This window comes from Lissotriton vulgaris, chromosome 5 (assembly GCF_964263255.1).
Source record: "Lissotriton vulgaris chromosome 5, aLisVul1.2, whole genome shotgun sequence".
Lineage (NCBI taxonomy): Eukaryota > Metazoa > Chordata > Amphibia > Caudata > Salamandridae > Lissotriton > Lissotriton vulgaris.
In genome coordinates this window covers 1,065,360,570-1,065,377,620 of record NC_141693.1, presented here as the reverse complement: position 1 = coordinate 1,065,377,620, position 17,051 = coordinate 1,065,360,570, and the positions used below count along the sequence as shown (strand labels likewise).

The following is a 17,051-nucleotide window of genomic DNA, read 5'->3' as shown; positions in this document are numbered from 1 at the left end:
GAGTCTATGCGCCAGCAGGCACCCACATTTATCTCCGCCAACACATAAGGAATGTCGCAGGCGCATCGCGGCATAGTCCGCCTTGTCAAGGGAAGCCATCGGCCCCTATGCCGCGGTTAGATGTCGCTATATACGTGGGGCCCCAGTGCCTTGATGCATAGGCTCTAATTCTCGTACCTTTTGAGTCAGTTCCTCTCTTTTCTTTCTGCGTTCCGCGTTGTCAGCGGAAGAAATGGCTATGACTTCTCCCCTAATTACTGCCTTAAGGGCCTGCCAGTTAGTCGAAAGGGTTGTCAGGGCTTTCGTTATGCAATAAATAATCATCGAGCACTCGCTGTATCTGAGCGACCGTGTACGGCCGGTGCAATAGTGTGTCCCTAAACCGCCAATGTCTGATTGAGCGTTGTAATTGTGGAAGGGCCGAGGTGATCACCATTGGGGCATGATCAGACAATGCCGCCACCAAGATGTCAGTGGAAAGCGTGGCTTCCCGGACAGCCTTTGAACCTAGAACGTAATCGAGTCTTGCATACCTCTTGTGTGCATTGGAGTAAAATTAGTATTCCTGTGATCAAGGGTGTAGCTGACCCACAGGTCTGCAAGACCTAAATCCTGCAGTCTGGTTAGCCCTGCAGACGAGATAGCACCGACCTGGCTCTTTCGTTGTGCCGATCAATATAAGTCGTTATCAAACACCAAGTTGAGATCTCCCCTATCAATATATGATGATCCGGAGTCACCATCGCTTCAGTGAGTGCTTCATGTAGGAATCATTCCTGCCCCCGAGTCAGAGTGTGCACCCCTATGGTAAGTTGGTACGTGAGAAGTCTACCCTTTATTTCAACCCCTTTCTGCACTACTTTCCCATGAAAAGCCCTTGACACCAGCATAGCCACCCCAGCAGTCTTAGAGGGTCTAGAGAAGAAGTACTGAATCGGAAAGGTGCGTGACCGGAGTCTGTGACAGTCCTTAGGGAGCATGTGTGTCTCTTGAAGGAGGCAGATGTCCGCCCCTGTGCTCTCCAAATAAGAGAGGAGTGCTCTGCGTTTTATGGGGTTATTGAGACCTCTCACATTAAGAGTGAGGATCTTAACTAAGGGTGGTGCCATCTAGATCTCAAAGGGGGAGAGCAATGCCAATCATGTGCACCTGAAGAGCAAAACTCTGGTAAGGCCTACAGAAGTCCCTATCCACCATCAGTGCGCGAACAGAGTAGTAATAGCACCCCATGGACCGAGGGCTCCCCTGGGATAGGAAGGAAAGAAAGAAAGAGGATGAGTGAAGAGAAAGGCAAAGGAAAGACCCCAAGTACGTGAAACCTCAAAAACATGGCGTAACAAGCGCCCAAAGAAACCCAAAGTTTGGTCATTAGTCCGTCATCCAAGGATGAACAGAAGGAAAATCCGTTGGGTTATCATGTGGCTTACATCAGCCCAACCCCCCTCTCTCCCAGCCCCCAAGGAATGAAGGGAAGGATACACCATAGCAACCAGGCACAGTCCCATGGTTGACGTCTTGGCCAGGGCTTCTGGCAGGGCGGCCTGCTACTCCTTCTTGACCACCGCGGGGTCTTGGCGATGAATGCGTCATCGTCGTTGCTGCTGTCTCCACTTCGGTCGATCATCAGTGGTTCCCTGATCGGAGCATTCTCCCTCATCCGTGTCCTCTGGGATGGTGATCCCCAAAAGTTTGCTAGCTTCAGAGAGGGAATGGAGTTGGTACAATTTGCCATCGTGCAGGAATACAAGGCGGAACGGATGCCCCTAAGTGTAGGGAATATTGATGTGACAGAGGACCTCTGTGATAGGCCGGAAGTTATTTTGTTTCTGAAGTGTGATAGCAGCGAGGTCCTGATACAGAGTGGGTGTCTGGTTGCAGAAGGAGGTCTGTTGGAGCAAGCAGACTTTGCGCAAGATTTCTTACTCAGTGTGGAAGTCCTGGACACAGACCAAAATGTCCGCTGGAGGTGCCGTGGCCGCCCTGGGTGGGCCTACTCAATGCGCTCAGTCTAGTTTAAGATCTGTGTCTGGTGGGTTGCCCAGGATGTGGTTTAAGAGCTCTCGCACACATTTAAAGATGTTGCCTGCTTCTTCATTAGTGCCCACCCCTCTGATTGTAATGTTGTGTCGGCGGGAGCGATTCTCGAGGTCCTCTAAATGAGATTGAACGTCTACCTGTTGCTCATGTACTTGGATTACCTCCTGCTGCATGGTCGCCAGTTCTGTATCCTGGGCATCGTTCCCATCCTCTAGTGTTGCTACTCTCTCCCCTATATTGTCAGTATCTTTGCGAATGTCCTTGATCTCTGCCGTGAGATCACATTTCACACTTTGAAGTTAATCTCGTAGGGCAGCGAACAGGGATTCCAAAAAGGCCTGCATCACTGGCACATCAGTTGAGGCTGCCACCTGTGTCGCCGCGGCTGGCTGTCCTGGGTCCCCAGACCCTCCTTCCTGTGCTTTGGCGAACAGGTCATTGAGTGATTTTTCTCTCGTGTCGGATTTGCCTTTCCTCCCTCTTGTGGATGTCATACTTGCCGCGCCCCATGCCACTAGCACCAGCAGAGGCCGACCGGGCCAGGGCGACAGTCACTGCGGCACAGCGCCAACCGATTCAGCGGCTCGCCCCGCCTCTCTAGGGGCAGTTCCGCGAGTACCAGCAATGAACTTGCTCTGGTGTGGGAGATTGCAGCAGTTAACAATCCATCGGCCACTGCATGGGGTACCTGGCGTCTGTGCTGCCCGGGCTCAGGGAGGGTTATGTCGCAATGCAGTGGGGGCCAGTAGGAATCAGGGAAGCAAAAGCCGATATCTGTCGTCTGTGCGCCGCCACTCACGGTGGGTGGTAGGGCTGCGTTGGGGGGAGCCGGGCTATCCCGCTACAGGGCCGCCACGACTGTCACCGTGTTCAAAGGCGAGTCCCGTTCCAGCTCGGGGGTCCGCCAAGTAGCTCAGTCAGTGCCAGGTAGTCTGCCACATCCCAGGGTCCAACAGCAGGGGGATCAGACCAACAAGGCCTCCCTCAGCAAGCCCAAAAAAGTCTTTTTTACCGGCCCGCTTAGAGCGCACAATCGTAGGCCCAGCACCTAAGTATGTCCTCCAAGCGGCATAGCACGTTCTAGGTGCTTCCAGCAGGTCCCCTATAGGCAAAGAAACTGAGGAGACGTGGCCGACGGCTCGGTCTACCATAGCAGCTCCTCCATGTGCTCCGCAAGGCCGAAGACCGAAGTGCCTTCCGATGGCCAGCTCTGCTCCCTGCCGGTCACTGAGTGCCTTTGTGGGGTTGCTGTGTGCACCACCGCTTGTTGGAAAGGCCGCAGCATGACCCAAGATGGCGCCCAGTGTTCAGCTGCTGGTCGCTGCCGGCATCACTCGTGGGGGCCGGGCGCGGCGGAGAAGTGTCCCTGGAGCCGGTCGCAAGCCCAAGAGGAGATCCGGCATAGGCGCTGAATGAAGATGGCGGCTAGGGGCCCAGATTCCAGGTTGGCCCACCACGCAGCACATTGCGGTCCGAGTGCGTCTAGCAGGCCCAGGGTAGTCGGGCCGTAGTAGGGTCCGGGGCCACCAGCGTGAGTCACCGTCGCAGCCTCCGAGAACTTTCCATGGTACCGGAGGCCAAAGTGCCTCCCGACGGTCCGCTCCAATGTCGCTGATTCTGGGCCCTCGTGGAAGGTCGACCCGCACTCCATTTCACACCGGAGAGACTGCCACACCTCTCAAGCTGGCGCTCGGAGCTCCACCGCAGGCTGCTGTCGTCTCCGTTCACCAATCCGAGGCAGTGGGGAATGCCTCTGAGCGTAACTGGTACCCCAAGCAGAGTTGTAATATTCTGCCTACTTGAGCACAGTATGTACTACAAAACAGGGTTGAACCCAATAGTCAAAGGGACCTGGGTAGTTAATTGTTATAAGCAGAGGGGTCCCCAACTGATATGGAGTTGGTAAAGGAAAAGGAAAATCAACAAGTATTTCAAAAGGTCCCTTTGACTATTGGTTTCAACCCTGTTTTGTAATACATACTTCGGGCAGACGCTGGTCTGCGAGGTTTTTCTTTCGCAAATATAATAAGTGTAGCACTGTGGGATTCATAACCAATGTTAAATGGCAGACAAAGAAATTCTATCCTATACTGAGGACTATATTAAACAACTTCTTCTGGATCCAGCCAATAATTTTCTTTCATCTAATATACCTAACCTTGACTTCACATTGAATGATAAAATCAGTAACCTAGAACGCCATGAGAAGAAACTCATCAGAACAAAATTGCACGGACATTTTCTTGCACAATGCTTGACGTCTAACATTATTCCTGTAGGCTTACAGGTTAAAGTGGAACCAGCAATCTTTGTCGACGTCCCTAAATTTAGGGAGGGCTTCAGCTTTGTCGCGAACAATTGTTCGCGACACTGGATGGTGCTTGGTATTGAAACCGCCAACGAACAAATTGCCGTCCTAACAAAACAAATCTCTGATCTAAAGGCTGAAATAACAAGTGACTCAACCCTAACTAACTCCAAGGAAGCTCTCACCAAACTTGTCTCCACATTACAAGACTTTGAAACAACGACTATAAAGAAGAAGTTGGAGAAACTTGCCCGAGACCTGAAACTATATGACAAGAAAAAGACGTACCCCTACCTCCAAGAAGAGTATTACCGACAGGACTCTCAGGGTAGATTCACCAACCGAGGACGTGGTGCCTACAGGGGAGGGAGAAGAAACTTTACAACCTTCTCAGACTCTTCTTACAGTTCGGGGGAAGACGCCGAACTAGCCGGCCCGAGCGGATACCAAGGAACATACGGCCCCCTCTACCAACAGAACTCTTTTTTAGGACAAGGTGGATGGAGACCCCCACGGGGAAGAGGCAACAACTGGACCAGAGGGTCGGGCAGAGGTCAACAGAACTCGAGAGAAGAATGGGATTCTGGCAGAGGGAGAGGGACGAAACAGGTGAACTTCCCCGCCCAAGAAGAACACGGGGAGAGATCGACCCGCAGAAAGAACTACAGGTGGTGAGGTCTGTCCCGTCTCCTGTGATCAACATCTCAAAATACGTCCTGAAAAACGAAGAACTGAGAGTGCTTAACCGCGGGTTATCTTTTGTACCTACCGCATTACCCAATACCTTTACCACTCTGGCGGAACTGCATAATTTTTTCCGAAAAATTAGACTTAGATATTTCTTCAAAGACAGACCAATGCAACGCCCCTCTTCTACGACTGGTCTCAGGGTCCCGTCGACTTTTGTTCCCCCGACCCACACTATGACCCAACGTATCCTTGCCTATGAAAGCCTCGTCACACGGGATGTAAAGAGGATCCTGGACGAAAGGAAATATATCAAGTTCAATACTAGTAGAGCTGAGAAACTGGCGCTAATGTCCTTGAAAGAGAACAAAACAGTGGTCGTCAAACCCGCAGACAAGGGCGGTGCGATTGTAGTTCAGGATGTGGATGACTACAAGAATGAAATCCTGAGGCAACTAGGAGACGGGATCAGTTACAGGAGACTGCCTGGTGACCCCTCCAAGGACTTGGCCAGGGAGATACTAAGAACCACCCAGGATGGTCTGGACCAAGGCTTCTTATCGGACAAAGAGTTTGGATTTCTCAATCAAAAAGATCCACGGATACCTACAATTTACACTTTGCCAAAGGTGCATAAAGACTTGAACCGACCACCGGGACGACCAATCGTCTCCGGTTGTGGCTCCATACTGGAACCTCTATGTAAATATATAGACTTTTTTCTAAAACCTCTAGCTGAAGACACCGCAACCTACATCCGGGACACCACACACACCATCAATCTGGTGGACGGAAGCCCATTCGATTCTCGACAAGAGCTACTTGCGACCTGTGACATTGTGTCACTTTATACTAGCATACCTCAAGATGAAGCACTTGTTGTGGCCACACTTGCACTCAACAAAAGAGAGGCCCCGGTCCAGGTTCCTACTCAATTCATTGTCCAGCTCCTCAGAATCGCCATGAAGAAGAACTTCTTCATGTTTCAGAATCTTTTTTACCTCCAGACCAAAGGGGTGGCTATGGGGGCAGCTTTTGCGCCGGACCTAGCCATAATCTTCATGTCTACATTTGAAGAGACATTTGTGTTGAATGACGTCAATCCCTACAGACCAAACATACGTATGTGGATGAGATACATCGACGATATTCTTTTAATCTGGACAGGTACTGAGACAAGAATTCAAGACTTCTACAATTGGCTGAATAGAAGATCTCAGGATATTCAGTTTACCATTCAATTTGATAAAACAACTATCAATTTCTTGGACATCTCCATCATCGCTGAGGATGATGTACTACACACCACTTTGTTTCGGAAGCCGACGGAAAGGAACTCGCTACTCCAATACTCCAGCCACCACCCCAGAGGTCTAAGGGACAATCTGCCTTTCGGGCAATTCTTGCGAATACGCCGAAATTGTAGCAAGCAAGAGGACTACATGGAACAATCGGAAGTCCTAAAAGCGCGGTTAATAGAACGTGGCTATCCAAAACGCCTGACCACAAAAGCTAGGAAAAGAGCATGGTTCAATCACCGAGATATCTTGTTACAGCCGAAGGAGCACAAAAGCAACACAGAAGAACGCTTGATTTGTGTGACGACTTTTTCCACCCAGAGTAACTCTATAAAGAAAGTTATTAATAAACACTGGAATTTGATTTCGGAGGACCTTGACAGCAAAGATTTACCATTACATTCCTTTAAGAAGGCCAAGAACATTCGAGACCATGTGGTCTGTTCACTCCTTGACACCATTGAAGAACCCACCATCACCGCAATGTGGAATCTTCCACCGATTGTGGGACACTTCAGATGTGGCTCCTGTAAAGCATGCCCTGCGACCATTCAAACCAAAGAATTCATTCACAAACAACTACGAGTAACTCTCAAATCGCATACAAACTGTAACACGACAAATGTGATATACTGCATTATATGTCCATGCGATTTACCCTACGTTGGACAGACACAACAACGTGCAAAAGTGAGATTTCTCCAACATTGCAGTAGGATCAAATGTAGGGTACAGGGGGCCCCAATGGTAGAACACTGTACCGCAAACAACCACTTACCGGAAAGCCTGAGATGGGTCATCCTAGAACAGGTCAAACTGGGCCCCAGGGGAGGTAGGTGTGTTACTGCTACAACGCATCTTTTACAACGTAATGCTGTTACAACGCAGCTATTACATCGCAAATACCATTACAATGCATGCCATTACAACGCATGGCATTACATAGCAGATGCTATTACAACGCATACCATTACATCGTAAGTATTGGTAAGTATTTAATTTTTTTTTTTATTTTATTTAATATTTTATAATTGATTTAGTTATTATTAATTATAAAAAAATATTTATTTCGTTTTTAAATATTATAAATTAAATATATTAATTTAAGTATTTTTTAAAATAAGTATGAGTATAGGAGTATATGTTTTGGGGTACTGATGTATATGTTTTGGGGTGTTTGGGTATTTTTAGGTTTTAGGGCAGTGTTTGGGTTTTGGGGTACAGGGGTGTTTTTAGGTTTTAGGGCAGGGTTTGGGTTTTGGGGTACAGGGGTGTTTTTAGGTTTTAGGGCAGGGTTTGGGTTTTGGGGTACAGGGGTGTTTTTAGGTTTTAGGGTAGGGTTTGGGTTTTGGGGTACAGGGGTGTTTTTAGGTTTTAGGGCAGGGTTTGGGTTTTGGGGTACAGGGGTGTTTTTAGGTTTTAGGGCAGGGTTTGGGTTTTGGGGTACAGGGGTGTTTTTAGGTTTTAGGGCAGGGTTTGGGTTTTGGGGTACAGGGGTGTTTTTAGGTTTTAGGGCAGTGTTTGGGTTTTTGGGTACAGGGGTGTTTTTAGGTTTTAGGGCAGTGTTTGGGTTTTGGGGTACAGGGGTGTTTTTAGGTTTTAGGGCAGGGTTTGGGTTTTGGGGTACAGGGGTGTTTTTAGGTTTTAGGGCAGGGTTTGGGTTTTGGGGTACAGGGGTGTTTTTAGGTTTTAGGGTAGGGTTTGGGTTTTGGGGTACAGGGGTGTTTTTAGGTTTTAGGGCAGTGTTTGGGTTTTGGGGTACAGGGGTGTTTTTAGGTTTTAGGGCAGGGTTTGGGTTTTGGGGTACAGGGGTGTTTTTAGGTTTTAGGGCAGGGTTTGGGTTTTGGGGTACAGGGGTGTTTTTAGGTTTTAGGGCAGGGTTTGGGTTTTGGGGTACAGGGGTGTTTTTAGGTTTTAGGGTAGGGTTTGTGTTTAGGGATAATTAAATTATATTTACTATTTTAAAATTGATTAAAATATATTTAATAAATGAAATTAATTATTTTACACTAATTACATTTTTTAATTAAATTAATTAAATTAAATAAATAATTATTATTAATTTAATTTAATTTCATTATCATAAATATGTACTTTAAACTAATTACCTTTTTTTATTAAATTAAATTAATTACTATTTTTAATAAAATTACATTTATTAAATAGATATTGTTTATTAAATAGATATTATTTAATTAAATTAATTTAATGACAATTTTAAAATGTCTTTTAATTAAATTATTTTAAATAAATTAATTACAATAAACTAAATAACATTTTTAAAAAAAGCTATACTTACCTATACTTACGATGTAATGCCATGCGTTGTAATAGCATTTGCGATGTAATGCCATGCATTGTAATGACATCCGTTGTAATGTATCCCGCGTTGTAAAATCTGCGTTGTAACGGAACGCGTTGTAATACATCGCGTTGTACTGACACCAATCCGGGGAGGTAGTATAACCCCGATCCTGAATGTCAGGGAATTGAAATGGATTACTTTTTTCAACTCAGTAAAAAATGGGTTAAATGAATCTGAGAATACTTTTGCCCAACTGGCTAATTTGTGATACCCTTATGAACTTTAGATCTGTTCTGTAGTAGGGCTATTAATGTGCATTTAACCACCATGTTGGCAGGTTCATGCAGATCAACCAACTTATGAGACCCTTATGAATTTCAGATCTGTTCTATATCAGGGCAATTACGTGTATTTAACCACTGTGTTGGCAGGTTCATGCTGATCATCCCAATGATTCTGTCTACTAATGCTTAATTCACCTTCTAAACTATTGGAATGTTCAATGGAGTGACTTATACACCTGTCATATATTTGACCACTAGTGTTTTATTTTACTTTACCTTACCCTCTAAACCAGTGTAAAAGCCTTTGTCGTGCATTTGACCGCCTTGTCGGCAGGTCCTTGCTAGCAAGGGGCAGTTTAGCTATATGTCCTTCTTGTTTTAGCAATTACAACGTATATTCTGAATATACAAGGTGTCCTAGATTAAACCTCTACTTCGTGTTATGTTAAATTAAGGACTTCGTTCACATGCACTGTGTTGTGAAACACACGTATCACTCATTTAATGTCCAGCGCGCTGTTCCGCTTTTTGTTTATACCAAGGCGGTTGCTAGGTTACCTATTCTAAGTCCTTCCTTTACCTTGTTGACTCTCGTATATATTAAGTTGCCACGCCCCCCGCCAGGACACTTCCTGGTTACGGAGAAGTGTTCGACCGTGAGGATTCCCGGCCGATGCAGAGAGCATTGCACTTTTTGGTAAGTGCTTTAAACAATCTCGCGTTCGGGGAAAGCCCCTCTGTCACCCTAACCTAATCCGCCAATTCATTTACCGCTTCAGATACGGACGGCGGAGTCACTTAGCCCGCCCCATCCCCGCATCCTCCAGGCCCGATTTGAGCACTCTGGAGACGCTCCTTTGAGACACCCGTCCAACGCAGCAGGACCGGTTCTCATAGGTAAGCCCCTTTTCCAAAAATCCGCCACTGCTACAGCAATCACGGTGGGGTAGTCCATTTACTTAATTAGTCCCCCGTGTTTTCTTCATTTTAGATACGGTCCTTTGACTCACGGACTCTGATATTAGTTGAGCCGTTTTTTTAAATAAAAGGTAGCTCCTCTCTGCACTACTTGATACATCAAAACAAGGTATGACTCTATACAAATGGACAAGAGTGAATAGCATTGTTTGTTGCTCTTAGTGGTGATCATTCTAAAATCTCATACGAATTCTTATGTTCCTCTCCAGATATGGAATGTTTTATTATACTAATATAACTCTGATACCTACAAACCGTAACCCACGACCTGACCTGCAATACACAGCAGGTAACAGTCCTTACAGACAATATTTATAGTCCTCAGTGTTTTTAACGTTGTTCCCGGGCGGCCTGCCACTTTCCCCGCTACGGTTGTCTCAGGGACATATTGCCCTATATGAAGTAAAATTTTGACCCTAATCTCCCTTTAACCCTAGGAGGTCTGCCCATCGCCCTACCCCGTATGTCCTGAAGAAGACCCTCTCTGTAAGGATCAACTATCCTACAACGATTCCTGGGTCGAAACGTAGACTGTTCTTCTACCCACCCTCAACTCCTATCACCAGCATGATATGTACGGCTTTATAGGAGCTTGAATTTTTCTGAATAAGTTCCAGACATTGTGGACATTGTATATGACCCTGTTGTGGATAGGGATCATTCAGAATTCATACATGAATTTCAATGTATTTTTGTTTTTGTTTCTATTAAATGTAAAGTGAGTCACAAGTTTTTGCTAACTTTACTACCTCCCCTTTCCTTTCCCTTTCTCTATGGGCACATAAATTAATGATAATCAAGTGTGTATTTTGATCTTTACAAATGAATTAGTTGACTATAACGAAATGGATGCATAGTGAATAAAACACTGCATTTCCAGAACCTTTTTTGATTCTGTTTTCTCTTCAACCTTTTGAAATACTTGTTGATTTTACTTTTCCTTTACCAACTCCATATCAGTTGGGGACCCCTATACTTGAGCACAGGGCCTCAGCTCCCCGGCTACTGCTGTGTCGCCCGGTGCCTCAAACCACTGCTCTGGCACCCAGGTCTAGCTTGGGCCGGGAGCTATGAATGCGTACCGGAGACCGGGGAAGTCGCTTTCGTAGGTCGTAGACTGTGCTTGGGTGCTGTAGGGAACGATTCAGCTGTTTCCCATGTGATTTAGGGCCAAAGGCTGGTGCGATTAGCTGGCGGGCAGAGGAGAGAAGGCAGAGCACGTCTTAGCTCTCCACCATCTTGTCCACGCCACAGAGTCATCTGTTTAAAGCAAACTACATCACAATGCATTAACCATCCTTAACTTAGGTACAGTGCTCCTCTGCCTTTTGGCTAGGTTTGTGCTATAGATACCATATGCATACATGCATACATAAAAATGTAGGGATAAGCTCTCCTTTCCCTTGCACTCTGACATTCTGCATTCACAGCGAATCACTGGGAGTTGATACGAATTCTGGGATTTCCCAGATTTGAGGGGGTCGGATTTCTAACCCATGAGTGCAAGGACTTACTTCAATGACTGTGCTGAGGAAGACATATCAATTGGACCAAAGCACTATCACTAACACACCAAGCAGTCCTGTGTAGGCACTGTTTTCGGGTAACTTAACAACCCCATATAGCTTTCAGGGACACAGTTGTAATCCAAAGAATCTTTCATTCTTGAACAATACAGTCAAACATAGTAATATGAGCAACATGGATTAGTTTAAAACCTTTTAGAAAAAAAAGTCCTAGTCTAGTCCTTGAAATGTCCTCAGTAACCACAGAGCAAGACAATATAAAAGTGATTATGCATGTTATAAGCAGTGAGAATAAAATGAACATTTCTAAAATGTTTGTAAAGATTCTAGCACTCACTAGATATTTCTAAGCGCTATACCATATTTTTAGTCATAGCATTTAATAGCAAGCTTGCCTCTTGAGTTTCGTAAGGATAATCATACGTCATAGCGGTTGATAACTATTACAACTATCCTTAATCAGAGTTCTACCAGGGGAGGAAATGTACTCTAAGTGAAAGAGCATCCTGAGCTAGGCTTGCAGACTCAACTCTCTGACTGAGAGTGTCAGATTTAACAATCTGGCATGACCTCTTGCGACAATCTTAGCACAAAGACCTTTCCTAATCAATGGTCAAATCCTGGACTTTATACAGGGTTTGCCCATTGATGTTATCTTGTACTTACAAAACAAAAAGGGTCTCAGAGACCTGAGAGTCTTAACAGACTAAGCTACAAAGATACAAAATGCATATGCTGTGTCCACATGTTCATTTTAAGGAGCCACTACTAAAATCTTGAGATCTATACAGGAAGGGCCTATATTAGAAATATGGCGCCTGTTGTCCAATGTAATGAACAAAAGAAGTGAGCAGTTGTTAACCTGACCTTCGCAAACTCAGCTAAAGATACACAGGGGAGAAAATGGAAAACAGACTAACTTAGCCTAACTAAATGGAACCTGTCACTGTGTACACAACATTCCTGGATTGGGGGTGGAGGTTACTCATTTTCGGTCCTCCATGGATGTATAAAGATGACAGTGTGCGAAGAATAACGTATAAATGAATATACATGTTGTTAGACCTGTCTGCCTCTGGGGGTGTTCTAACCATTATTATTTATTTTTGTCACCCTTAGCCTCCTAGTGTTTCTATTTTTTTTTATGTTCACCAGGATTTTTCAGTGTTGTCAGGGGGCTAGGTGTTCCTTGACTATGTCGCCATCTTTCCCTTCATTTACTGTGAGGCCTAGTCAAGCTCCTGAAAATCTAGGGACGCTTAGAAACCTAAAATGGTGTCCAGCAACTGCCATAACAGTCACTTCAGTGAAGCAGTCCCATTGGATTCAATGAAGAAGGTTCTGAAACCCACTAGCAGGTTCTAAGAGTCCGAGGTCAGCCTATATAAGGCCAAGTCAAGGGTGGACAGTGTGTGTGTGTGGACCGAGACAGGAGAGAGGCAAACCTATGAGGAGGACAGCGCTTTCACAGGGATAGATCGACCTGTGGGCCGGCTGAATTCTTGTACTGACGTTGCCCCTCTGGGACTGACCGAACCTTGTCATGTGATTCTGATTATTAACCTTAAAGCAGGATTTGGCACTTATCACCTGAAGTCTTAAATCAGGGAAGTAGCCCAAGGACTGTCTGCTCTCAAGGACCTACAAGACTCTGCATAAGTCTATTGTGGAGATTGTTCACGATATAATCAAGGCGCAAGGTGTGAGCAGGCAACGCACTTACGGTGAGGAGAAGGAGAAGCATCGCTGACATAGCGGTACCTGGAGGAGTTCCCTCTCATCGGGTGACGTGGTTGACGGCCGCTGAGGAGAAGACGCGGCTCGTCGGAGATTCCAGGAGTGAAAGGAGGAAGCCCCAGGTGACGTCGGAAGGCGGAGTGGAGGCGGGGAACAGAGGCAGGAAGCTGACGCCGGAATCGGAGGAGGCGTACCAGTGTGTGGAGAGGCCGGACGAAGAAGGCGGAGCTTGCCGCGGAAGGAGTCGGCGCCGGAGGGTGTCTGGCAGAATCTGCAGCGGCAGTCGTCCTGCGTGACAGAACCCCGGAGCTCCGCGATCTCAGAGAGGAGAGGCGCTGCGGAGCCGCTGTGAAGTCCTGCCCCTCATTCAGCTACCGGGTTTAGGACCAGTGCCGGAGCGTGTCCGAGTTTCAAGGGACAGCCTTCAAACCCTGAAGTAAGCGGGGAACAGCACCCTGGGAGCGGGAGGAGAGAAAGTGAACTAGTTACCTCCGTAAAGTGAAGGGGTGAACACGAACCCATTCCGGGTTGATTTGAGCAGTGGTGTCAGCATCTACCCTGCGTGACATTCCCAGTATTACCAGCAGGGAATAGACTTACGAAATGAAGTATTTCTAGAGGTGAAGCAGGAGGAAGGAGTGAGGTTCTAAATAAACTGATTAACGAGTCAACCGGTCAGACAACTTGGTGACCGAGTTGAACTGGTGGTGGTAGAACAACTGAAGGATAATATCCCCAAGAGTATAAAAACAAAACCAGATAAGTCAACCTTTGTAGGAAGGGTGTAGCGCGGAGGGCCTTGTAGACGTATAAGTAATTTGCCTGTCTTTCTCCTAACATATAGCTTATGGAAGCGGGTCACAGAAAGTTGTGGGGACCAGGCTGCGGTACGTCTGTAAACTCACGCTAAGGTTGGCTACAAGTGACGAAGGGTAATGTACATGACAGGAAACTAAGTGAGCATTAACCTAGTATTGTGTCTTAATTGGGGGTTGCCATCCAGGTTGTGAAGAGTTTAAGTGTCATTAAAGTGGCTAAGTTTCCACAATTACAGTATAATCAAAAACAAATGTATTGAATATTGTCCATTGCATGTAAAGATGTTTATTGTACTGAATCAATACCTTACCATGATTTAAAAGAAAGAGAAGATACAAAGAGATATATTTTATAAAAGGTACTGGTATTTTTCTAAACTGGTGTGGCGTCTTTTATTTTTAGTGGTAAGTCGCTGAGTTATTGTGAGTGGGGTTGTAAGCACTACACAATTGCCTTGGAGTATTGCTGGGACTGCTCTGTGCCAAACTACCCTATGTAGTCCAGGTTACCTAGGTCTAACACATGTATAATAAAATGTAAGCATACATTCATAAATCATAATATTTGAAAAATAATTGAATACATCAATAATAAAATGCAAACATACATGCATATAAATCCTGATATTTAAAAGTGAATGTGTTTTTATAAAAGAGCAAACCAGGCATTTTTTATTTTGAACTGATGCCTACCTGAATAATATTCATTTAGCTGGTCATTTTGCCATCGATGTGACTGGGTCGTTTAGAATGCAACCTCTTTGTACATAGGTTGCATTGCAAATTGCATCCCCATTTCCAAGCCAATGAGTGTGCAAATTGCACATTCTAGTGTGTGAATGGGTATTAGCACATCAGACTGATCAGACCCAGAAAAGACCCACAAGTTGCAGAGGTTTCTATTTTGAGGTTGTAGGAATCTCAGTATGTAAATTCAGTTCACTTCCTTGGAGACTACCTCAAAGAAACTATGAAAAATGTGTTTTGCTTTTATAGACATTTATATAAAAGTAAAACCAGTACTTCTTTAAATATGTGTGCTTTTTTCATTAAGGACGGTCTAAACATTTCGGGAGAGAGCACTGGACAGGTTTGTTGACTGCTCAAGTCTTTGAAATTGCGCTATTATTTCATTTCATTTGTTTCATTGCATTCTTTAATACTCTGCTAGGAAATTGTTGAGAAACGATCAAGCGTAGATGTGACCGAACAAGATGAGAGTTATGTGGATTTGACTCCTGGCTCTGCTGTGGAATTGACCTGGTTGGACCAGAAAGTTCATGAGGTATGTGTAACACCAGGATGAGTGAAGCTAGGAGCAGCTGTCCAGAAGATACCATGCAAAGCAACAGAAAACATCACACTTGCATTGTATCTACTTATGAAATGCATTGGATCCATTTTTATATGGTGTGGTTACAGTACTTGCTGCATTGTGTTCAGGGAAGATCATGACATGGGTTTGTTATTTTATTTTGTGTTTGCAGCCATTGGAAGAAACATTCTACCATCTATGGGTGCAATGTTCTTATAACCGTATAGCTCTTCTGCCTCAGGCTATACTGGTTGTTAAAGGCCCTCTTCCACATTATAGTCCCCTCCTGCAGCTCGGGTGTAAAACTCGGGTTCAGAGCCTTAACTAACCATTACAGCCCTGTGCAGTGGGCTATGAGGCTACACATAACCAGCTGAAAAATAATGTGTTTTTTTTCAAAGTAAAGAGATTCGTTCTGAACCAATGTATAATTCAGTCCTCAACAGTTATTGTGGAAGAAAACTATAGTGTGTTAATTTACTTCTGCAAGGAGGGAGTCCGAGCTTCAAGCTCTTTGTGCGGGTGCATCTCATACAGTCTTCCATCTTATTCAATTGTCCCTAGAAACTCTTACTTGTTTCTGCCCAACGTTATTTCAGACTTTCATATTAACCAAACAATTTTGTTGCTGACTTTTTTCCGAAATTGTTCTAGTCACAAGAAAGGTGTCTTCACAGTTTACATGTTTACAGAGATTGTAGTTACTATTTAGAACTTTGGAAATCAAAAAAACGACTTGCTAATTATGGAGTCATTGACGTCATACAGCCTGAACATTGCTACATTCGTAGACTTGGATCATAACTTAGTGTAGGAAGAACAGATGACCCTTGCCTGGTAAATCAATAGTCCATTCCGCCAGAGGTAAAGGCAGCCTCTGTTACACTATAGTGAACTGATACTGTATCAGGCATCAGATGGGCCAATACCAGAAGATCAATACTGATCTTCACAATGCATTATTTTTTCTCTCCCTTAAGTGTTGCAATCAATTTCAAGTATTGATTATTTTTTAAAGAAAAACAAAGTAGTACATGAAAACAATGAAGGAAAGCATTATTGTTTAGATGCTGATTTGCAGGCAGTTAACTCTACTGGACCATGCTTCTCTGTAATCTCTTTGCACAGCCATGGCTAATTTTCTGTCTCTAGAATTTTGGTTTCTGGCCTCCCAGTTTGAGTTTTCATTTGCTATTATTTTTGTGTATGAATGTCAGAAAGAACCGTATATAGCAACGGATTGGTTACCCATCTGAAATGCTAATTTTGCGTTACTGGTATTATTTCTGAATTCATAAACATCCCTCCTGCATTCTGTCAAAGAACCTACTGATTGCGTCTCTCTCACTTTAAGTGACCTCCAAAAGCAAACTATATGACTCATTTTGCTGGCAGATACAAGATATGGCAGCTTCTGGGGTCCTTAAAAGTGCCTGTGTTACCATTCCTTTAGTGATAGTCTTAATTTAAAAGCATCATTTAGTAAATGCGGCTTTAGGGTGTTTTGGCAGGCCTATACACTTTGCTATGACTGATTTATTTTGAATTGCCTAAATTTAAAATAAAGTCTGATACTGTTGCCTATTTGTAGCGTGGGGTTAGTGACAGACCGGAGACCATTCTTGGGTAAACCAGGTTTTATTTTTAACAAAGCTCTTCTACTGCGGGATATTAGTCTTTCTCTGGCGAATTGTGATGGATCCGTGGTGGCCACCCAGGAATACGATGTAGGTGCGGGGATTCCTCCTCTGCTGTCGA

General features: G+C 44.8%; 1 protein-coding gene across 2 annotated transcripts in view; it reads left to right on the top strand.

The window, feature by feature from the left end:
• The window catches only part of CFAP43 (cilia and flagella associated protein 43), a 922,989-nt gene that overhangs the window by 386,220 nt on the left and 519,718 nt on the right, over positions 1-17,051 (top strand). For both annotated transcript variants that reach the window (XM_086922745.1, XM_086922746.1), the window contains one exon: positions 15,150-15,263. In XM_086922745.1, the coding sequence (XP_086778871.1) occupies positions 15,150-15,263 (114 nt within the window). The remainder of the gene's footprint in view (positions 1-15,149; positions 15,264-17,051) is intronic.